The 23394-nt window shown below is 46.6% G+C and overlaps 1 protein-coding gene across 1 annotated transcript; it reads left to right on the top strand.

Annotated features, from left to right (window-relative positions):
• Nucleotides 1–11195: 11195 nt before the first annotated feature.
• NET1 (neuroepithelial cell transforming 1) lies at nt 11196–22583 on the top strand. The gene is made up of 10 exons (XM_042872708.1): nt 11196–11344; nt 15390–15497; nt 16287–16454; nt 17238–17300; nt 17732–17828; nt 17943–18019; nt 18535–18792; nt 19043–19213; nt 20304–20490; nt 20825–22583. The coding sequence occupies exons 1-10, from the start codon at nt 11252–11254 to the stop codon at nt 21226–21228; spliced, it is 1626 nt and encodes a 541-aa protein (XP_042728642.1). The 5' UTR covers nt 11196–11251; the 3' UTR covers nt 21229–22583.
• The last annotated feature ends 811 nt before the right edge of the window (nt 22584–23394 follow it).

The following is a 23394-nucleotide window of genomic DNA, read 5'->3' as shown; positions in this document are numbered from 1 at the left end:
GAGTGAGGAAAACTAAATGACTAGAATGATTTACAAACTGAAAACCAGCAGATTCTTAAAAAGCACTCCTGGAGCTTTAAAGAGAATCCTTGAAATGTAATTAACATTCGTGCTCACGGCACTGATTAGGTTTCTCTAAAATAATACAAGGTGAAATGGTTTCAAGCTAAAAGAGGAGAGATTTAGATTGGATACAAGGAAGAAGATTTTCACAATAAGGGTGGTGATGCACTGGAACAGGTTGCCCAGAGAGGTGTTGGAAGCCCTGTCCTTGGAGACATCCGAGGTCTGACTGGATGGGGCTCTGAGCAACCTGATGGAGGTGTAGGTGTCCCTGCTCACTGCAAGGGAAGCAGATGACTTTTAAAGGTCTCTTCGAACTCAAAAGGTTCTATGAATATTTAGATTTCCCCTCCTGATTTGCTTTTTTAAGGCTTCTCCTTTACAATACCTCTTTGAGAGCCTAAATCAGGTCTCACGGTTTTTACAGTTTAATAACTTTCGTCGAAGTAACTTTTTCCACATCACTCGAGTTTCATGAGAAGGAGAACGTATCAGATCTTTGATTGCGACCGTCTCAAAAATGTGAGAAAACAGGGCCAGGGCCGTTGCTTTTCTGTCGTGTGGCTTTAAACACCCAGGTTGGAGCAGGCTGAAGAGGCAGTTTTTCCTGGAATCTGTTTCTGTTTTGGCACCGAACAGGAATGATACAGCTGGCTCCCTACTCAAACGTCTCAGTTTTTGTACAAAACTATATTGGGCAAAGGAAATGGGGTCCAGCCAATGCAGTACTTATTGCATCAGTCTAGCCAGTTTAAAAACAAAACCTTGGCCTTCCTTTCGTGTCTGGGCTTTGGTCTGGAGCTGTATGTTAAAGATGTTAATGTACTCAAGTACATAAGGAACGAATAATATTCAGACCAGAAAGGCGTGGTGTCTTTGTTGCAAGTTCTCTTCTGTTAAATAGATGCTAATATCTTTGACTTACATATGGGAAAAATAATCTGCAGACCAAAAAGGTGTGGTTATAGCAGTCTTTTATTGTAGGTTTTGATAAATAACCAACCCTGAATGTTTTACTAAACCTAAAAAACAAATGTCTGCGTTTCCACGCGTTCTCAAGCCTGCCAAAATACTGTTCAGAAAGGATGGAGTGTGCTGGGACATTAATTCCGTGTCAACACTACAGTTTGGTCAGACAGAAGTCTAACATGAGAATAATTTTCCTCTGCAGTTAGCAAGTGTCAGGGAAGGGGCTCTGTGACGTAACAGAAGCAGTATCTTGTCTTCCCAAACACAAAACAGAAACACTGCTTGAAATAATTGGAGAACTTTGTCGTTGAATCCAATTATTGAGCAAAGTTTGATCAATTGAGAGGAAAAAAAAATAAAAAAGACCACCACACCAGAACCCCAAATAAAAGAAACTTGTCAGCGAGCTTCAATATCTCACCCTTAAATACATGTATTTAACTTTATAGTTAAATGGTAGAGCCAGCATAAGGAGGACAGGTGAGAAAACACATTAGAGCCTAAGAATGGTATGAAAGCCTAACCTGATCTAAAGGGACTAGGAAACCAGAGGACAGGTTTGTGAAAACCCTGCAGGGAAACTGGACGTCCCCTCAACAGCATAAGATTTTCAGAGAAACCATGGGAGGTGGACGGATCAACGTTTAAAAGTAATTTAAACACTTGCAGTCAAATACATTTACAGTGATGATACCAATTAAAGCTGTAACTTTTAAGTTATTAGAATAGCTTATTCTAAGAAAAAAGAAGTTGCCTATTTGCACCTGTCAGACTGGGAGAGCACAAGGAACAGAAATTTGCTGAAGTTCAGAGCAGAATTGTGGTGGTGGTTCCCTCTGCAGCTGCTGAAAGGCAGCTCTTCTCACTTCAGGTCAATGTCTAATCTGTTACAGGCCAGTAACATTTAGACCAATACAGAATCATAGAATGGTTTTGGTTGGATGGGACCTTTAAGATCATCTAGTTCCCCCCCATAGGCAGGGACAAAACACAACATTGTTTTTGATTTCCATTGTTCTTAGTGAAGTGGAAGAAGGTGGCCTCCACTCATCCTTTAATTTTGATCGACGAGGGTCAAACACAGGATGAAAATCAACAACTTGTTCTGTGGGTGACCAAACAATTTATGCCATCACCCATGTTTTTTTCCAGAAGGGGTGATTTCCAAGATGGCACAGTCTAACAGGATGAATCCATGTTTAGTTTTCCATTATCTGGATAGTGTAAAAATAACATTGAAACCCAGATAGTACAGAAATAGTGGGAGACATCAGGAAGCTCAGTGCAGATGTCTTTGATCATGGTTCCACCAGCTTGTGCTCTTCAGAAAGGAAAATAGCTGAGAGCACCCCAGCCAAAAGCCTCATCTTTCTTCCACAAACACGCTTATTTTCTTAGCCCATTGCATCCTTGACAGGGATGCTTCAGCCACAGCTGTCTGCTGGCCCTGTCCACTGTAATTAATTAAATAGGAGATCTAAAAGCTCTCACATACGTGCGTACAGCTCTTCAAGCAACCTAGTGCTAAACTGCTTCATGCAGGACAAAATCTGTGGATCCCTCACTCGTGAACCCCTGCCAGGCTGATGATTAACCATGATGAGAATTAGATACGGTATCATCCGGTGTCCTCCTGGAGACCTCAAATCCTAATGATCAGCAAGTCTGACCCCCTCGATATCTAACTCTTTCAAAAAGCTGAAGTTTATCGCTGACCATAGCAAAAAACAGAGCCTAATTTCTGTTTGCAAATCAAGTGCACTGCTATAACTTGGTTTCATTTCTTACAGAAGAGGAAACGCCGAGACAAAGACGATGATGTTGTCAGTCTTTGCAGCCTTGACTTTAAGGTAAGGAAAACACATTGCTCTTAAGTATTGTGCAACCCCAGCGGCTTATACTGGGTAATGCCATACTTTCTGTGCTTGCATTTCACCATCAAGAGCTCAGAGACAGGTACAGCTGTGTTAGCTCTCGGCTACACCTCTGGGGTGGGCTGAGTTCTGCTGTGGATATCCACAACACGGCTTGTGATCTCCTCTTTTAATCATCTGAATCCTAAATCCACCTCAGTTTTAGTGTTGTGTGAAATGAATGTGTGTAAACTGCACTTAGGGAGAACATAAGCATTTTCAAGCATCAGAAGGAAAACTGTGCAGAAGCCCTTCAAATGCACTTCATTGTATTGCAAACAAGCTGGACTGGCTGGGTGGTAAATTGTCTGTAAAGCTGAGGATTAAAGCGACTTAAAAAGTTGAGGGTAAGGAATTGTATCTCTTACCAAGGACAACCCAAGCTTGGTTTCCTTAACGGGAAACTGCTTCCAATTCTCCATCTACCCCGAAGATCTCACCATCACTTATCTGAAGAGGGGAAGGAAGAGAAATAGGAGCTATTAAGGTGAGAGTTAACAAGTGGGTTTTACAGTTAATAAACTGGAGTTAAAAGTGATTTGTTAGTGGGGAATTTCCTGCTTGACCTAATGACCAGCTCATCCTCTGTAGCTGACATTTACTTTGCATTTGTGCATTATTTATGAGCCTAATTTAGCCTGGCTACTGCTGGCAATGTTCCATGGCTGACTGTCCTAACTCTGGGCTTCCACGGCTCTAGACTAGATCTTCTGTTCCAGATAAGACCATCGCTGTGTATACTGTCATTACCTAGTAGGGAAGGGAAAAGATTATCTGCAGAGAGCTCTGACACAGCAGCGCTGATGCCTCTGAAGTGAGTGTGTTTTGGGGCTTGTTTCCTTTCTCAGGTCTTCATGGTTTTCTGATGCAGATAGCTAGGAAAGCTGCCCTCAGGGAAGAGGATTTTCTTTTTTTTCTTCTGTTGAATTGGGCTGTATTTTTGGGTGTTGGGTAAAATTGGGTAAATGAGAGATTCTCCCACATAGCAATCGCTTGAAAGCAAAACTGAAATATCAACAATAGTTTGCGTACTCGCCTTTTAAGAGTTTTAACTGGAACCTTCCAACAAGAAGGGAAATCCCTAGGCTAAAACAGTCAAAGTTCAGACTGCAGCTTTTGTTCTAGCTGACTTTTTACCTTATTGTTTTGAAAGGGTCAGGCTCTGGGGGATATTTAAGAGCTTAAGGCACACCCACCAAACACACTCTAGCCTTGTTAAAATACGTTAATGGTACGGACTGGGTTGTCTTTTGCAGGCTTTTTTTTGACTCCAGTCCTCAAGGTTATTAAAAGTTTTAAAAGCAATACTATCAGCTATTTATAGTTACACTTTCAAAACACGTCACTGGGACTTTAGAGGCTCATCACGCACTTATGCAGTAGTACAGATTATGTTTTGCTCTGTCTAGGTTTTATGAGGGTGACCCCATAGGCTAAAATTTAGCTCCAGCAGACACAGATGTATCTGTTTCATTAATGAAAGAAGGTCTCAAAAGAATTTCGAGATAATTTAAGGATGTTATGTGTAGGTTAGGTCATACATTGTTTACCCCCATCTTATACATGGGAACTGATTTTCAGAGTTTGTCTATATTAAGTGTCTAACTCCATCACGTATCTCTTATTTCAGCTCCACTATCTCACCCAGCAAATATAGCTCAGCTGACAAGCTGCTGTTTTGTCACCAAGTTTTGCCTGCATGCTGCATTTACTCTCCTGTTAGACATACTTGTGCTGACAAAACTACCTCGTGTAGAATCATGATCTTGTTTTGGAGCACCGAAGTACCCAAACCTGGCACTCTACCCACTGAGTGTTTTTCCAATATAAGTAGAGAAGGTTTAATTTAATTTGAATGTGTATACCTGCAGTTGAGCAGTCCTTTAATAATGTTTAAAACTCACATACTGTAGATAGTTGTGCCACATACCAGGAAGATGATATGCAAAATGACAGGGGAGATGACACCAGCCCAGACGGTCTGCAATGCTCAGGCTATTCCTGTTTATTTTGTCTTGTTCACCTACTCCTTGGCCCCAGAGTCCTGCTCCACAATAAACCAGATCTCTTAGGCCTGCTAAGCTTCTTCTTTGACATACAGCCTAAAACACTCCAAAGATTACCAAAATATGAGTGAGAAGTTATAACCTGAGAAGGCAGGTAGAGCATCTGCTTCCTTCAGTGCTGAGCCCAGCCCTTCTTGTGTGCCAGTAACACACATCATTCAGGAGAAATGAAGGTATTTTCTCCCCAGATCATTTCCATACAAGTTGCATTATTGATAACTGTCTGGGTCAGGCAGAAGGGAGATTTGCAGTGCAGGGAACCAAACAAGAAATTGAGGACAGGAATTTGTTAAGCAGATCTTCATGCTGTGATACTGAAAGGTATTTTTGCATTTCAGGTGGGTTTCTGAGCTACTTTTTTGCTAATTGATTGCATATTACCCCACAGTTAATTAAGGTGGTGAATGATTCACGGGAGGAAGCGGGACTGTGTTTTTTGAAGGTGTGTGTATATCTTGATGTTTGTTAGCAACTGGATAAATACTTTTCAGTGCATGACAAGGAATACACGGATGTGATAGTGTATTTTACCTGAGGCAAAACGAAGCCAGGCTGAGTAATGCTGGAAGAATCACGCCTGGTCTGGATGGTGTTTTCTGGTGGTTATAGGATGTCTTTTTAAGGCTTAGGAGGAGGGATTCCGCAGAGGAAGTGAAATCGTAGTGAAGACCCTTACATGAACCTCCATGTTGTGGCCTCTCCAAGCCTTACTCACCTCCTGGGACCAGCTGTGTGAATATTACTCATCCTGGATGAGAGAGGAGTCCAGCCCAAACAAGCCCTGGAGCTGTACTGGTGTTGGCAGCAGAGAGAGGCTGTGATGATAAAGCTGACAGCAACCATCTCCCCAGGAAAGGCAGATAAACCACGAATGTTTTTAAGGTAGAAAATGACTTGGAAAGAAGAGGAAGGGGGAGAGAGAATCCCTACATGTCTGCATTCTTTCGGTCCAGATCACCGAGAGCCACCAGTAAGTATCTTTCCATGGTCGGAATCCCCAGAAGCAGCTTGGCTTGAGGCAGAGATAACACAGCCAAAAGAACATCACCAAATAATGCAAGAAACTGCAGCTGTAACATCTTTCTTCAGAATATACATCCACAAGCTTTAAAGAAAGAACACAAACAGTCTCTCCCTCCTCCATTTCTCCTTCCCAAAGATACAACGGCTGCAGAGGACTTTTATGGGAATTTTATTGGCGTGTCTGATTCATGCAGGAACGTGCCCATGCATAAGTTACCAATTTGTATTTGGAAACAGACTTTGATCAAAACGAACATCGCTGGCATTGGCCGCGCTTTGCAACTGAAAAACAACATTTGGCACGTGAGCAGGTTGGGAGCTGAAGTCAACTTCTCGCTCCATTACCCTGTTGTTAGGTTAGATGTTGTGTTTAATAATATCACAGGCTCGGAAGGTTTGTGTTTTCTGGTGTTGCATTCATATTCATAAGATGGAAATTGCTTTGCTAGCCTGAACGCACCAACATTCAGTTGAGGTAACCCTTTCTAGCAAGCTCTGCAAAATGCTGTAGGTTGTGTTTCAGTAAAAATGCAATCTGCTTTGTGGGATGGGGTTTTTTTTTCCTACTTAATGATGGAGTTGGATGGCAGCTAATTATAGTGACCTCCACCATCCAAAATAAATGCTAGATTCCAGACCGGCTCATAAACATTTCAGATGACCCAACAGTGTCTGGATGGGTCATAGCCTACTTTTGCTCATTTTCCAGAATACTGCTCCGAATTCCACTCTGAATATAAATATCAGGGAGTGGAATGTTAAACACAGCTCATGGACAGTAAACAATGTTGTGTACAGCAGCGGGGGTCTGACTGCTCCGAGGACGTGAAAATGTAAGGAAGAAGACTGCCCGTGGAGTTCTTATTTATTCCAGTCCTCGAATGTTCTGCGTGTTATGCTATATATGGCACATTAAGAATAGCTGTAATGGTAGTTTTCAGTTGGATTTCAGTTCCTAGTAAGCGACATCTCAAACTGTACGCACACAACAATGGAAATGAATACGCCACGAATGTAATGGATGCTTTCGTTTTCTGCGAGACTTCGAGCCGCCAAAGGGATTAAAATGTCGCAGGTTCTTTCTTTGAAGAAATTGAATCCAGATGTCAGTCACGTTGGAGGCATCCGGGACCTGTGAAAACTGGGAAAAGTGCCCACTGAGGAATGCCCCCTGCCTCTGGGCTGCTGTTGTGCACCAGCTCGGGTCTTTTTCACCCCGGGGCAGTGGCAGAACTGAGATCTTTTGTCTTTGGCTCCTGTCTGCAGCAGCAAACATCCTTCTCGTAAGGTTAGGTATAAAACAAAGCAACCTGAAGTGTCCTGGCTGATGACTGGGCTGTGTAACCTGGGCAGACTTGAGGTGCGAGGATATTGAGAGTGCTGTAATAACCTCCTTTGGAGATAGGCCGAAAGTCACCTTCAGATCTGCTAAGATTTTCTATTAATTGCATCTGCCTGCTGTTGTCACACGTGATTTCCTTGAGTGCTGACAAAAGAAGAGGCAGATATCAGGTCACTGAGTGCTGGCCACCCCGGACACGGGCTGGAGGATGTATTCAGCCATAGGGCAGCACTCCTGCTGCCATGAGAGGTCTGCAGGGCATGCTTGGTACCCCCTGGCTCTAGCCAGATACCACATGTTGCTTAAGCAACCGGGTATTTTTTTAGCAGTGAAAACTCAGATCAGTCAGGAACTGCACACTGGAAATTGGAATTCATCATTTCTAATCTAAAATGTATTTGACAACATTTTTGGGGCTAAAATAACAAAAGAACACGTGAGTATCCCCCGAGGTAACTTTTATTTAGTAGCGACCCCACCTAGAATAAAGCACAGGAGCAAAGAAAGTAGTAAGTGTGAAGCTGCCCAGGACTACAGGCAAACTCTCAGTGAAACAGCAGTCCACTCTTCTCCATGGAAATAAAAACCCAAGCTAAAAATGAGCATCAGTGAGATCCAGGTGATTCCTCTGTCACTCAAAACTCTTCCTGACACCCTAATTTGATGATAGCACGACAGGAGTCACCAAGGTATTTCACTCCTAGAAGTGAAAATTCACATTTGAGTATAGGTGAGGAATGCTATTAATACTCAATGGCAGGAGAGCAGGAAGAACTCGTCTGTTTTCCGTCACCCCATGCAGAGACCAGCCAGGCAGCATTCTCGTGGCTTCAGATCCGCAGCGTGGGCCAGACCCTACCCAGAGCCCAGAGGGGTTGGATAGAAAAATACCATCTGGGCTAGATTTTGTGTAGGGTACAGATCCGTAAGTCAGGCTCCATTGCTTTTGCTGCACAAGGAATGATTTTCCTTTCTTTTTTCATTTGTTTTGGCTTTCATTGGAGTACCACAGCTTTGCTCACTGCCTCTTGCTTGTGTTGTAAGTGGAGCAGAGGCAATGAAGCAAAGCACAGGTATCACAGCACGCTCTGAGCTGCTTGAAGGTCATACTGATGGCATTGCTGTTGAGAGAACAGCATGAGCCTGGGAACTTGTGCAAGCTCACCTTCCACCCTTGCTATCTTTAAGCTTCTCCAGATTTACTCCCTTCTCTGCATGCTCAGTGTTGCACATTGTTCAGGGAGTACCCATTACAGATCTACTTGCAGTTGGATTTTACCCTGAAACTGATGTACAGAAATCATCCCATCTGCTATAGGGGCAGCTGGGAAATGCTTGCTGTTCACTGTGTTGTATTAAAGCCTTAACCACACCTTGCTTTGAACAAAGGGGCAGTCGTCCAGGGCAATAACCTCATCCAGGGCAATAACTCATCTTCTAGGGCATGTAACCCATTGTCCAGGGCACATAACCCATTGCACGTGCCATACCAGGAGGCAAACAGGGAGCCCCAATGTGTCAGGCCAGAGCTTTAAGTTTCCATAACATGACTTCAGCAGTCTGCATCAGCCAGGGCTTGCATCACCACGGATGAGCCACACTCACCAGGTGGTGAAACAGGGATCTCCCTGCCCGTGAGCTGTCCCTTCCCCAAAGGCTCTGGAAGGAGGGGAACAATTTAACTCCTACGTCACAAAAACCACTTAATATGGCATGAAGTGCTTCAGGACACAGGAGGACATCACGTTCTGGTCCTAACAAGACTCGTGTAAGTGCTGCCTTTGTGCATGCAACTGCTCCATGCCTTCCCTCCAGGGTCCTGGTTGTTTGTGCCCTATTTTTAGTTGACAGCCCAACTACATCTATGAAGAAAGAGTTGCCCGTCTAGGTTGATAAGCATTCCCTCCTCTCAACCCCTAGATCACAGACCCTGGATCTTTAAAGTGAGTTTAACAAACCTCTGTCTTTAGGTTATAAGGGGAAGCAAGCATTTAGATACTCCCGAAAACCCTAATGAAACTCAGTGAATGGTTTGCCAGAGTCACAGTCCTGTTGGTTATTTGCTGTCTTAAAAACAGGATTGGCCCCATCAGAGAGTCTGCAGGAACTCACCGTGCCTTGAGTTTGTGAGAATCCTGTGTTGGATGACCCCAAACATCCCACTCTCAGCTGAGGTTTATCCCAACACATCAAATATTCATATCATAGAATGGCCTGGATGGTCCTTAAAGATTACAGAACTATGGAATGGTCGGGCTGGAAATATCCTTAGAGATCATAGAATCATAGGTTAGGAGGGACCTTAAAGATCACAGAACCACAGAAAGGTTGGGTTGGAAGGGATCTCAAAGCCCACCCAGCCCCCACCCCTGCCATGGCTGGTCGCCCCCTACCATATCAGCTTGCCCACCACCCCATCCAACTTGCCTTGAGCTGCAGATGAGGCACCCACAATTCTTTGGGCAGCCTGTGCCACTTCCTCACTGCCCTCTAAGTAGACTTTCCTCCTAACATCTGACCTAAATCCTCCCCTCTTAGTTTAAAGCCATTCCCCCTTGTCCTATCACTGTATCCTCCTGCCACCCTTCCCCCTCCAAACAGCAGCTATGAGCAGCCACGCAGCCACCAAATAAACTCAGTGTGTTTTTACCAGCTCAAGAGACCTTTTACTTTGGAGATTTGCAGCAGTGCCAGGAATAATATAACTCGAACAAACAAACAAAAGTACAAAACCCTTTGCATCCAAAGCCAGGCTTGCCAGGACAGGCTGCCCTGTTAGCAGAGGGGGAGAGGCTCAGCCCCTGGCTAGCAGAGCGGTGCCAGCAGAGCCTTGAAAGCTGAGAGCAGACTTCAAAGCACAGGTCTAGACAAGAATTCAGCTTTTTGAACACAAGAGGGTAAAAACCATAACAAAAAAATAAGCAACACAATTTGCAGCAGCAAATGATTTCGCTGCCATCAGGAGGAGCATGTCGCACTGCCCTTGTGAGATGGTGAACAAAAAGAAGAGGAAAATAAGACCAGAAAACATGAAATCACAGAAGCATTTAAGCTGGAAAGGACCTTTAAAGATCATTTGGTCCAACCCCGTGCAATGAACAGGGACACCTACAGCTCCATCAGGTGCTCAGAGCCCCGTCCAGCCTGACCTTGGGTCTCTCCAAGGATGGGGCACCCACCACTTCCCTGGGCAACCTGTGCCGGTGCTTCACTACCCAAATGTTTTGCTTCACCTTTTTTTTTTCAGCACAGAGAGTGGAAAATCTCAGCTTTCCAAAACACTTTCACAGATCACAGAATCACAGAACGGCCCGGGTTGGAAGGGACCTCAAGGATCATGAAGCTCCAACCCCACTGCCACATGCAGGGCCACCAACTTCCACATTTCATAGCTGCCCAGGTCCCCATCCAGTCTGCCCTTGGACACCTCCACGGATGGACGGGGCATCCACAGCCTCTCTGGGCAGCAGTTCCAGCACCTCACCACTCTCATAGCAAAGAACTTTCTATCACACAGCGTGATGGCACGCCCTTCTTGACATTCGAAGGGAGCTGCCATCACACCGCCTTAAAGCAGAGCCTCTCTTATGGGAGTTTTAGGAGAAAAAAACAGCGCAGGGAAAGCTGACTTGGGGAGACAAACAGCGCAGGTAAAGACGCCATTGAACCTTCACCCCACGAGCACCGGCAGGGGGACCGCAGAGCGAGGGGGCGGGGCCACGCGCAGGGTGGGCGTGGCTTTGCACTGAGTGGGCGTGGCTTTGGGTCGTGGCCCCGCCCCCAGCGGTGAGATCGGGGCGCGGTGCGGCTGCGGGCGCAGAGTGGGGATGAGCGCGGAGAGCGGAGCGGTGCGCTGAGGGCCGGGGGGCTGCGCCATGGTGGCTCACGATGAGCTCGGGGGGCTGCTGCCTATCAAAAGGACTATCCGGGTGATCGACTCACAGAACCAGTCCTTCAGGGAGCAAGAGGTGAGGAGGAGAGGGGCTCGGAGGGTTGGGAGTGTGTTTTTGGGGGGAGTTTGGGGTTTTTTTTTAAGGTAGATACGGTGCATTTGGGTGGCTGGCGGGGTTTTTTCCTTATTAAGGCGGCTGTTTGCTTTTCAAACCAAAAAAGAAAAAGGAAGTGTTGGTTTTGGGTTTCCTTTCTTTTGCTTCACTCGTTTGGAAGTGTTGTTATTTCTATGCTGCGTTGTTATGCAGATGAAGTTAATTGCATTTCTAGTAGATTATCTGCAGGTAAAAAGTCCAGCACGGACATAGGGTGCCCTGGGCTGGGCCTTTTGTTGAGATTATGGGGAAGTAGAAAAAAAGCAGCAGAAAGAAGGCAGCTTGGGGGCTCTGAGCTCCCTGACTGAAAATCCAGCCTTAAAACAGCCAAATTTGGGCAACTGCACTGCATCAAAGGCAAACCAGGTCCTGAGAGAGAAGTAAAATCAACCAATAGGAGTCAAAGTCTTTCAAATCACCTCTAGTTGTTAAAAAAAAAATGTGTATTTCTGGAAGGTGTAATTTGGGGAAGTGACACTGGGGGGGTCTGGGCTCGAGCAAAGCCCCCAAAGCCAACAGTGCTATCAGGAGCCACTGAACTTATCAGGGCTGGATTGTCCCCATTGAGGTGGTCAGAGGCAGTGGGTGGAAAACTCCATGGCAGTGTGATGGCTCGGGTTGAGCTGGCACGTGGATCTTACAGGTAGAGTCAGGTGGCAGTGACTTCCAGCAGGAATCCTTCGAGCTGATGGTTGTGGTCATCTTTTGCTCTGTAGGAGTTTGGCCACGCATGGTTTTTGGATTTGTCACCGTGTTTGTGTGCCTTGCCATGGGGCTGGCACTTGGAACATTGTCCTCTAGTAAATGATCCCTATAAAAACCACTAATTATTACCTAGCAGAGAGGTAAAGGTTGCATGCGTGCGTGCTGCTGAGGGGAAGCGTTTCTGTGTTCAGGTGTAGAGGCTGCAAGATGGCAAAGTCTTCCCAATGCAAAGTGAAGAAGTTCAGGTGATGGAGCTTTGGATGATGTCCCTGTGCTTTGCAGGGGAGTTGGATGAGGTGACCTCAAAAGGTCTCTGCCAGCCTTAAGGATTCTATGATTCTAAGCTGCGCTAACGAGGGAACCCCACACTTTAGTGGAGCTTCTTCAAGTGCTCCTCTTTAACGTGGAAGCCTTGCCCTTCAGTGGGAGCACTCAGAGATTTTGTGTGTATCTTTGTGAAATAGAATCACTTGAGTTGGAAGGGACCCTTAAAGGTCATCTAGTCCAATTCTGAGTTTATATGTATATAGGTATATATGATTTTAATAGAGTTTTTGGGGAAATAGAAGAACATGTGAATGGAAGCAGAGTGCTGCTGAGCTCTGGGGGTTGTAACTATCTCTCGGTGCTGTAATGCTTAACACCAGCAACTTGTGAAGGAAATTTTGCAGGCTTCCTTCTAATCTGGGCTTCCGTAAGTAATACAGCGTGGAGACAGTCTGCTCATTGTTTGCACATACAGAGCTTTGAGAAGAAACAAATGGTGCTGAGCCAAAGTTATCCATAGGATGAACTGTGCTGAGTCTCAGCTTCCATCGCAGCCGAGTCTGTAAGGGGAGGACGTAACCCCAAACTGAAATGCAGACCTCAGAGAAAGAGAGGGTCCTAAGGAGGAGGAATTTTCCCCCTCTGCTTTGGGTCAAGTGATGCAATCAGAAGGAGAGAAGAAGGAACAGATGCCGTTTTTTGGCAGTCGAGCCATTTGAGTCCGAGACATCACAAAGCGTGATTACCTTTTCTTTAAGACATAGGAAATGGCCTTGTGCTAAACTGAATTTATAGCACACAGAGGTTTTTCTGCTGGCCAGACACCCCGAGGAAGTGCATCGCATGCACAGCAACGCTCTGGTCTCACCAGCCCATGCAAAATCCTCCAAACGAGCAGCGCTGCTCTTGTTTGCTCCATGCCTGTCTTTGCGTGGCTCAGTATCAACTGCTGCTTTATAATCCCACGGGAACAGGGAGCCCCTTTGTGCTGCCCATCCCAAAGCAGAGGCAGGAATGCCTCCTGCAAGACAGTGTGCATATGCACGTGTCCCTCAGCCTGGCACAGATGTGCTGGGAAGGCATTCCCACACGTCCCGTGGCCAGATAGTGTGTCCTTGTGTCTCATAGCTGGAAAGGATGCCCAGCTGACCCTCCTACAGCAAGCTGTAAAGCAGCCCTCAAGCATCCCGAAGTCCTGAGGTTGTTAATTTTCAGTGTCACATTTTTCTTTGCTGTGCTATTTATATCTCTAGCCTTGACATAGCTGTGGATGGTTTGTGTCTGTATATTGTCTGCTTACGTTCCTGCAGTTTCTCTTGGCTCGTATCCCTTTATTCCAGCACGCAGTTACATGGTTTTATAGAACTAAATTACCTCTTCTTTTACTCTGGCCAGAAGTGTCTGTCGTTAATTAAAGTGCCCAGCCTGACTTCCCAGCCATCTGGATAACACTTTTCCCAGCTGACTCCTTCTTGAATGTGGTATCTTCAGGCTGGAAGGAGAGAAGTGACTTCAGCACTGTACCTACAGCCAGCTGAGGGTCGGGGCCTGGGCTCCAGGGTGCTCTGGTAGCTTTTTCCCATTTCATAGCCCTGAGATTACCCAAGCATTTCAAGCACAGCCTCGAACAGCCTTTGTGCTGTGCCAGAGAGGTTCTTTCTGCTCTGCATCAGTCATAAATGGTTTCTTTTCATGTTCTCCCCTCCAACTTTGAAGGCTTAATTCAGTGTGAGTTAAGCTCCTCTGTTGCTTCACGCTGCCTGTAGGCAGGCAGGCAGGGCAGCCCTGGGCTCACATTACTGAAAGCAGATCTGACATACGTAGCCTTTATGCTTCCTCAGCCTTGTAACTGGAATCCAGCTCAGTGTGTTCCTATTCCCCCTTTTCAGTTCCCAGCATTTGTCACTTCCGTTGCTATACAGAAGCAAAGGGTTTGGGCTCCTTATCTTTGCAATTAACGAAAAAAAACCGAAACCACCTAATAAAGCTATGGTAAAACTTCAGCTGAGATCAATTCAAAGAAAAAGCTTCCATCAACTCGTCCTGCCTTCATGCTGAGAGGCTTGATTGTCCTGATGAGTCAAGTCCAGCTATTTGCCAGATGTTTAAGAGCACCTTCTGCAGCCTTTCTCCCAGCCTCAAGCTCCAAGTTCCTCTTGGAGTTGCACGCCTTTCCTTTACAGTTCTTACAGCACAGTGCTTTTGATCCAGGATATGTGGGGTCACCAGCATGGTTTTAACGAGTGAATTTAAGCACCAGTAGGTTTCTTGGGGCCATTTCCTCTTTCTTGGCAGCGTTAGGACAGCATTTAGCACACACTGGGCTCACACTACAGATAAGTGGCATAGAGAAGCAGAAGCTGTTTCTCCAATCTAAACAACGCAGGAGAAAAATTACAATGAGCTGCCGTGGGGGGGAGAGCAGGAGGAGGAGGGGAGCTTTGGGAAACCAAAGGTTTTAAACTTCATCTGCTTCATGCGTGCGTATCCCCCGCAGGAATGTTCAGCATGTCGTCGTTTGCCATTTGTTAGAAGAGCTGTGAGGCTGTGCTGGGCTCCGACTGCTCCTTTTCTCTCCAAAACAGAATTAAAAATGGAAAAGCACATTAGTTCTACAAAGGAAAGCATGATAAAAGGGAGGAGCGGATCACAGCTCCATCTTGAGATGAGTCGCTTGCCCTGTAAAGGAGAGCACTTCAGTCTATTTCTGTCCCATAACCGTCCCAGTTTGAGCCTTATTTTCAGTTCTGACGTGTGTGTTATCTTGTCTCCCTCACGCTGGGCAAGGTCCTTGCAATCCAATTGTAACCCTAAAGTTCAGACAAATATTTACAGCCTCTGCTTTCCATTTAAGATGAATGGCTACTTCAGAATGCTTTCTTTGCAGTGTTTCCCACTCCTTAAGGGTGTTGATGCTTTCTAAACCTGCCCGGACAGCTTGAGAAATGAAGTGGGAGTCGCAGCCAGTACAATTTGTTCTCTGCTTTATTTACAGGAGCCAAGCAATAAACGGGTTCGGCCTTTAGCACGGGTCACATCCTTGGCCAACTTGATCTCTCCTGTAAGAAATGGTGCAGTTCGGCGCTTTGGGCAAACGATACAGGTAAAAAGCAGAGCTTTCTGGTCCTCTGTGGAGACACAGGGCCATGCTGGCTGTGTGGGAGCGAAGCAGGCACTGGGATTTCAAGGCATCGTTAGGAAAATCTGCTGTCTGATTAATGCAAGGACACAAAGCTTGCCTGGGGGACGAAGAAGAGTTCAGGAGTTCAGAGGTGGCTTGCTAGATACCAGGTGATAGAAGGTTTAGGGAGGCAAGAAAAATAAAGCCTGATTCACATAGGGAGAAATGTGTTGCTGAACTCTTGCAGTACGTGAAGTGTGTGCCTAGAAGTGAAATGACCCCACTGCTTAGTGATAAGGTTGGAGAATTGTTGTCTGAGGAGCTGCACACCCCATGCACTCAGATAAGATCGCTTCTCAGGCTGTGTTGTAACAACATGGCAGATCAGGAGAGCAAAGTTCAAGTGGCTCCTGATTAACCCCATTAAAAGCAGAATTATGATTCTGATTCGTCTTACTTCCTCATACCTTGGCAAGAGACCCACGCTTTAGCAGCCCACCTTCCTCCTCAGTGCTGCTGGATCAGTGCAGAGAGGCACAGGGAAAAGGCTGCCAACCTCAGGGCTCTGGGGGCCTTCTCAGCAACTTGATTAAAGTGTTCCTTTATCTGAGGGAAAAGTGTCTGGGTGTGTTTTCCTGCCCTGCACAACAGAGGAGGATGAAAGATTGGGAGGGGCATAGAATAACACTTCTGCACTCCTGAAATGTTGGCTCCAAACTGTATTTTTTTACTGTTGTGGTTTGTTGTTTTTTTTTTCTTCCATCCCTGTAGTCATTTGCCCTTCGCAGTGACAGCAAATCTCCCAGCTGTACCCAGAAGTCATGTAGCAGATCTGCTGCCCCTACCCCTCCTAAAAGAAGAAACAGCGTCCTTTGGTCTGAGATGTTAGATGTCAACATGAAAGAATCCCTGAGCACCAAAGAAATCAAACGCCAGGAGGTAAGCTGCCCGTTAAGCAGCAGGGCAGGGAAAGGCAGCTGAAGCCTCCATTGGGTCCATTGCCTGGGTGGGAAAAGGAGAAACGGGCATCTCTGGGTGGTTGTATCTTCCTCCCCACCTTCATTTCTGAGCTGTTAGATTTATTTCGGCTTTAGGCACGGGAAAAGGTGCGGGCTTCTCCCTCAAAGTGAGTCACTGGGGAGTTACTCTCCCCTCTTTGACCCTTCAGAGATGCCAAACGCTTTCCACGGGGGTGCTCAGCATTGCTGAAATTTGAGCCCCAGCCACACTGGTTGCTCTGCAGCAGACCCGAAGTCGGGTGGTTGTGCAGCCAGCTGTCTTTCTCTTAAAGCTCTTGACAATTGGTTGCAAGCCAAATAGCAAGGCCTTGGCTTGCTTTTTTCCTGTAGTTCTTAGACAAATCTTCTAATGACAACACAGAAGCTGACTTAAAGGCGCCTGGGATTTGACCTCTGCGGTTTTCTGGGTTTTGTTCTTTTTCGTACTCGCCTGTGTAAAAGCAGTGATTTAAAAGGTGCTAATATTTAATTTGGCTTGTGTGTGAGTGGCAGAGCTTTCACACAGTTGTGAGGAACGCAGCTTTCTCCAAGCTGGGAAAGCGGGCAGATTGACTCGAGGTTGTCGTGCCCAGGTGGCATAGAGTGATTCAGAAGGCAAAGCTGCCTGTTCAAGGCAGGATGTACATTATGTGAACTGAATGGCTCTTTCAGAGGAAGACTGGGATTAAAAATGACTCTCAATGCTTTATCCCCCTCCTCACAGGCAATATATGAGATGTCCAGAGGAGAACAGGACCTGATTGAAGATCTGAAGCTTGCCAGGAAGGTGAGTGAGTTTTTCCTGCACTCAGTAATCATACTGTAAATAAAGAAGTGTACTTACACCTGCAAACATTGCACGTCACCTTTGTCAGGCCCAGCATCCACCTTTTGAAAACTATCCTGGAAAGCTGAAGTGAGCAGTGCTGGCAATACTGGTTTGATTGCAGCAAGCTCATCCAAAAGCAGGTGTAGCTTTGCAGTCCTGGGTACAACTAAGGGAACTCCTCCTGTTGGGACAGGAAAGCCCATTTCATCTGTAGGCCTTGATACCTCTATGCAGAGTTGTGTCTTGCACTGATCCAAGTCACTCTTCCAACCAGCTCCACTTCAGATCTGTCCTGCACTCCCTACACCTCCCATTAATATTGTATTAATATTGTCAGCTTCTGGGCTTCCAAGATCTGGATGTATTTTAATACTGACTTTCTTTGACAGGCTTATCATGATCCTATGCTGAAACTCTCTATCATGTCTGAGGAGGAACTCACCCACATATTTGGGGACTTGGATTCTTACATTCCTCTGCACGAAGGTAAGAGCTAAGCCAACATGACGTACTGACTAAGAGTGATGCTCTGTGCTTTCTCACATCAGAACAGTTAGCTGGGGCATTGTGGCAACTTCTGTTTGTGTGTTTCAATTCCAGATTTGTTGGCAAGTTTAGGAGAAGCAACAAAACCAGATGGAACGGTGGAGCAGATCGGGCCCATCCTTGTGAAGTGGGTAAGTACATAACTGTCAGGCACCAGGCTGAAAATGATTGTGAGATTAAAGAACATTTAGAGCTAGAAGCTGAAAAGCTCACAGGCTTTTGTGGCGTGGAGTGAAAGATTGAAACGGAAATCCTGACTGCACTGAAAACAATGGGACTCTGTCAGCTTTAATGGGCCACTGTTTCATCTGGGAGGCTCGCACTAGTGTGACTACAATTACTTAGTGATTTATGTTAGAAATATCTCTATCTTCTGGGCTGTTTGCAGCTGATGTGATTTCGTTAGTGCTAACAGTAGTAAACATCTGAACTTCAAAGGCACTGCATGGAGGACGCCCTGTTCTCCTCACTCAAGAGTAGCTACACATACAAGATGCTCTGTTAGCTTTTTTATTGGGCCAAGAATGGAAAGCCTGGCAAGCAGAATGGGAAGCAGAACTCCCTGAGTTGGACGTGTTAATGCAATTTGCTTTTGCCGTGCAGAGTTTGACTCCTGGTTTGACTCCATGGTTGTGTTCTCCTGCAGTTACCACGACTCCATGCCTACAAAGGTTACTGCAGCAATCAGCTGGCAGCCAAAGCACTGCTGGATCAGAAGAAACAGGACCGAAGGGTGCAGGACTTCCTGCAGCGTTGCCTCGAGTCTCCTTTCAGCCGCAAGTTGGACCTCTGGAGCTTCTTGGACATCCCTCGAAGTCGGCTGGTCAAATACCCACTGCTCCTAAAGGAGATCCTGAGGCACACTCCCAAAGACCATCCTGATATTCAGATTCTGGAAGAAGCCGTAAGTAACAGCGGTTGTGGGATTGGGCTTCTGACAGTGCCGTGGCATTTGGGAGGAAAAAGAAGGCTTTCTTAAACCTTCAGCAGTTTCGTGGAGTGGTTTAAACCTGTGGCTGTAACCCCTTCTGAAAGCAAAGGAGCAGTCAGTCCACACGGGTTCCATCATGGGGATTTTTCTTTAGTAGCGCTTCGATGGAAGATGCTCAAGCGTAAATCCTTATTGAATCATTTTTAAATGCTTTGTTTTATAGATATCTATAATCCAAGGAGTCCTCTCTGACATCAACTTAAAGAAGGGAGAGTCGGAATGCCAGTATTACATTGACAAACTGGAGTATCTGGATGAGAAGCAGAAGGACCCGAGGATTGAAGGAAGCAAAGCTTTACTGTGCCATGGGGAGCTGAAGAACAAAAACGGGCATGTAAGTCCCTTCAGTTGATGGTAATTAATAATCAACGTTGAAACCTTACCCTCAGAAACAATTGAAACTGTCTGTCATAACATGACCAGGAGCTCTTATCTCCTTAGTTTGGGCAATTAGCTACGTTTTTAGAAGCAGAAGAGAAAGGACCTGATGGCAGAGCGCGTTACAGGGTGTAAGGGAAAGTTTCCTGCTGACAGTTTGACAATTGGCCTTCAGGAGCTGGAAAATAATTAGCACAAAATTACTGTAGAAAGTATGCTCCGTGCCCCAGCACTCCATCAGAAGGGATTTCCTGCCGGCTGTTTACTTTCAGGTGCTCTGACATTCCCCATTGTGAACGCTGGCCACGGTTCTTCCAAACAAAAGCGTTCCTGCAAAAGCCTGTTTGGCTTTGAGATGAACTGCCAGGAGTTTATCTCCCTCTGCAGCAGCCCTGAAAGACCCTGCTGTACTCAAGGGTTTGCTGCCTTTTGTCCTGACTTAGCCTCAGTTTAAACATGAAATCTTTTTCTATTTTCTTTGGGTTTTTTTTGTGTGTGATTGATTGGTTTGTTGAATTCACTCATTACGCCACAGGAGACATGAAGTTCTTTACAGAGAGAGTGGTGAGGTGCTGGAACAGCTGCCCAGAGAGGTTGTGGACGCCCCATCCATCCTGGAGGTGTTCAAGGCCTGGTTGGATGGGGCCCTGGGCAGCCTGGGCTGGTATTAAACGTGGAGGTTGGTGGCCCTGCATGCAGCAGGAGGGTTGGAGCTTCATGACCCTTGAGGTCCCTTCCAACCCTGGCCATTCTGTGATTCTATGGATCATTTTACATAGGCAGGAAAGGTATTGGTTCTCATTGTTTTATCCTTGCCATCTGCACATCATAATCCAATGTAAGGGTAACAAGACAGTAAACCTGTTAATGTAAATCCTGCATATGCCATCGCTGTCAGAGCTCTACGTGACTGCAACAGAAAGCTATCTGAAAGTTAACGTGGGTGAGACTTGAGATAATGTGACCTTGAATTGCAGAGGGTGTGTAATCACCTGGCATATAGAGCTCAATGTTTTCCTCATGCTCACACACGCTTTCCCTTTCAGAAACTCTACGTCTTCCTCTTCCAAGACATCCTGGTTCTGACTCGGCCGGTCACTCGCAACGAGCGTCAGTCCTACCAAGTGTACAGGCAGCCCATCCCTGTGCAGGAGCTGATCCTGGAAGACCTGCAGGATGGCGATGTGAAAATGGGAGGTTCTTTCCGAGGAGCGTTTGGCAATTCAGATAAAGGTACAAAGCAACCCAACCCTTCCGTGTGGGGGTTGTTTGAGGACAGGAGGGTACGTCCGGGCACGGATCCCTATGGATCCACCACAGTGCTGTCACTGCTGAGCTCTGCACTGTTGTATCTAGAGGCCATAAGCTTTGAAATGGCGCCTTGCAGTCGGTGCTAAGATTAGAAAATACTTCAACGTATCAGTGCTGGGGATTTTCGGAGGAGGGGGAGGATGTTGGGGAGATGCTGAACGCTTTCCCTGAAGCAAAACAGGGCAGATTGGGTCCAATAACGGAATCTAAATACTGAGCTCAGGACTGATCTGCTTTTTCCTATGTTTACCTTCAGCTAAAAATATCTTCCGAGTCCGTTTCCAAGACCCCTCCCCAGGCCAGTCCCACACGCTGCAGGCCAACGATATCTTCCACAAGCAGCAGTGGGTGAACTGCATCCGAACCGCCATTGCCCCCTTCCAGCGACCCGCTGCTGCCACGGAGCTGAAGGAGCTGCCAGAGCTCAGCGAGGAGTCAGAGGAGAACAACCCCTCCGTGCCCAACGTCAGAGCGCAGAGGAGGCAATCTGCCATGTCAGGCATCACTGAGATGGAGCTCGATGAGAGCGCAGCCGAGTGCGGCTCCGTCCTGGACTCAGAGGAAGCAGCCAAGGGCACGAAAACACACAGAACACTGTCTGGGCACAGGAAAACCAGGGAGAAGCAGCTCAGCAGCAAGCGGAAAGAAACACTGGTGTAGGGAGGAGCCCAGTGCCATCCTGGTGGAACTGCTTATTTATAAATAACGTGTACATTTTCCTTGTCATGTGAGCACGATTGGATTTGCTCTACTGAACAGAAGTGTCTTTTTTTTGTATGTTGTAATGGCAGCTACTGGTATGCAGTTAACACTGTTGAACCGGAGTCTGTTTTTACAAAAGGGAGCAGTCTGAGCCCGCTCTGCCACTGCCAGGCAGCATTTTGACCTCTTTACAGCAGGTTTGTGAAGAACACCTTGTTGGTTTGGGGAAGATTTTCACGTGTGGTGGTTGAGGCTTCTAAAGCAGAAGTTTGTGCCTCACCTGGAGCCTGGCAGAGCCCCTCCTCGCAGTCCTATCAGTGCTGTGAGAATCCCCTCAAGCACTCCGAAGCTGAAATCACCATTTTCTTTCTGTCTTTTGCAGTGTGTGGTTATCACCACCCATCCCACCAAAAAAAAAAACAGACCCCAGGTTCAACAGGTTCTCAATTTACCTACTGGAATCTTTCATTTTAGAGTGTCCATTTGTACATTCCTCATTTTCACTCACATAACCTGCCACGTATTTAATTTTGTTGTTGTTTTTTTTTTAATTAGTTGTTTTTGTTTCGGGTTGGTTTGGGGTTTTTGTTCCGTTTTTCTGTGGTTTTCTTTTTTTACTTTTGTATTGCTCTTGTCATCTTTCAGTCTTTCAGACTTGGCATTTCCTTTCGAGTACTCCATCCTTCTTGTTCAGAGATGTACAAATTGCTTCTCACGTCACTCACAGAACTGGGTTGTACGGGGCGTAGGAAGGTTTTAGGCACGTTGCAAAGGGTTTGGGGAGGGGGAAGAGCAGATAGAAGGAATAGAGGGAGCAGGAGTAGCTTTATTGTTCTGTTGTCTTTTGCAAATGAAACGCCTCTCACTGCCTGTGAGAGGCAGGGTTGGAGGCAACCAAGAGGATACTGCATGTGGTAGAAAGCATAGAGAAAAGAAAGCGTAGAGAAAAGAAAGCAGCTGAAGCTGATGAGTTACAGACAGAGATACGGCTGTATATAGGTGTACAATGGTAGCACTGCCATGTTCTACAGTGATCCAAAGACTCCCGTGAGATGCCAGCTTGGAACCTGTGCTGCAAAGTGTTGTAGGAAACGAAGTGGTGACAGCTCTGATCAAAGCCAAAAGGTTGTTCCTGCAGTATGGCTGATCCCACCGCCCTCCGTGACACCAACCTGGGAGCCCTGAGTCTCGGATGAGGTTCTGGTTTTGTTGGGAATGGGAAGAGGGGGCACACAGCCACGAAACCCGCACGGTTCTCTGTAAATGGCTTTGTACAGTTTCAAGTGCCAAGTACAATTAAATTCCTGACGGCCTCCTGCTTGTCTGTGTGAGTCGCTGCCTGGGTGGGACGGGTTAATGCCACCGGGGCTGTAAGGCTGAGCTCAGACAGAAGAGATAAGCTCACAGCTGCACTTCTGCCCCCAGCCTCTCCTGCACGCTGAATTCACAAGAAAGCAGCCCTGTGTCACAATCCTCTCCCTTTTTTCCCCGAAATGATGAGCGAATGGTTTATGGCCCAGCACACGGCCTGACACCGCCCTCCGTGTGCTGTAAAACAGGGCACAGCTCCGTGACTCACTGCAGAGCCTGCAGAGCTTGCTCTACCTTCTGGGGTAGAAGGAAGCAGCCCTGATAACTGCTCCCTCCCCAGACACCGCAGGTTGACTGTGTATGGCAGCACAGGGCACAGCTCCGTGCCAGCTGCCCTGGGTTTCTCGGTGCTGTGTGTCAGAGGTTTGCACACCATTTTTGCCCACTGAAAGTAAGTTTGGAACTGGAGGGGGCCCGGCCCTCTGCGTTTAGGAGCAAAACGATGTGGACAAAAAGGCTCTTTTGGCAGAAAAAATAGAAGACATTATGAGCTGTGGGCGTGCATGGCTGGACCTCAAAGGAGAGGAAATCCTGCAGTGAGCCCACTGAGCCTCCTGCACATCACAACGTCGGTCTGGTCTTCATGCGGGCGGCAGACAGCCAAGCAGCCAAGAACTTCATTTCCCCCCCCAGCACGTCCCAGTGGTTCCTCTCCCTGATGGCGTTGAACCCGCGCGCTCCAGGGCTGGATGTGCAGACTGCACTAGACTAAACACGGGCATTCCTGGCTGCTCTGGGCTCCCAGCCACTCCT

This window comes from Lagopus leucura, unplaced genomic scaffold (genome assembly GCF_019238085.1).
Source record: "Lagopus leucura isolate 7727_CA_CO unplaced genomic scaffold, USGS_WTPT01 Super-Scaffold_100008, whole genome shotgun sequence".
NCBI classification, from domain to species: Eukaryota; Metazoa; Chordata; class Aves; order Galliformes; family Phasianidae; genus Lagopus; species Lagopus leucura.
Note: the sequence above shows the minus strand (reverse complement) of the source record. Positions and strands in the feature narration are given on the sequence as shown.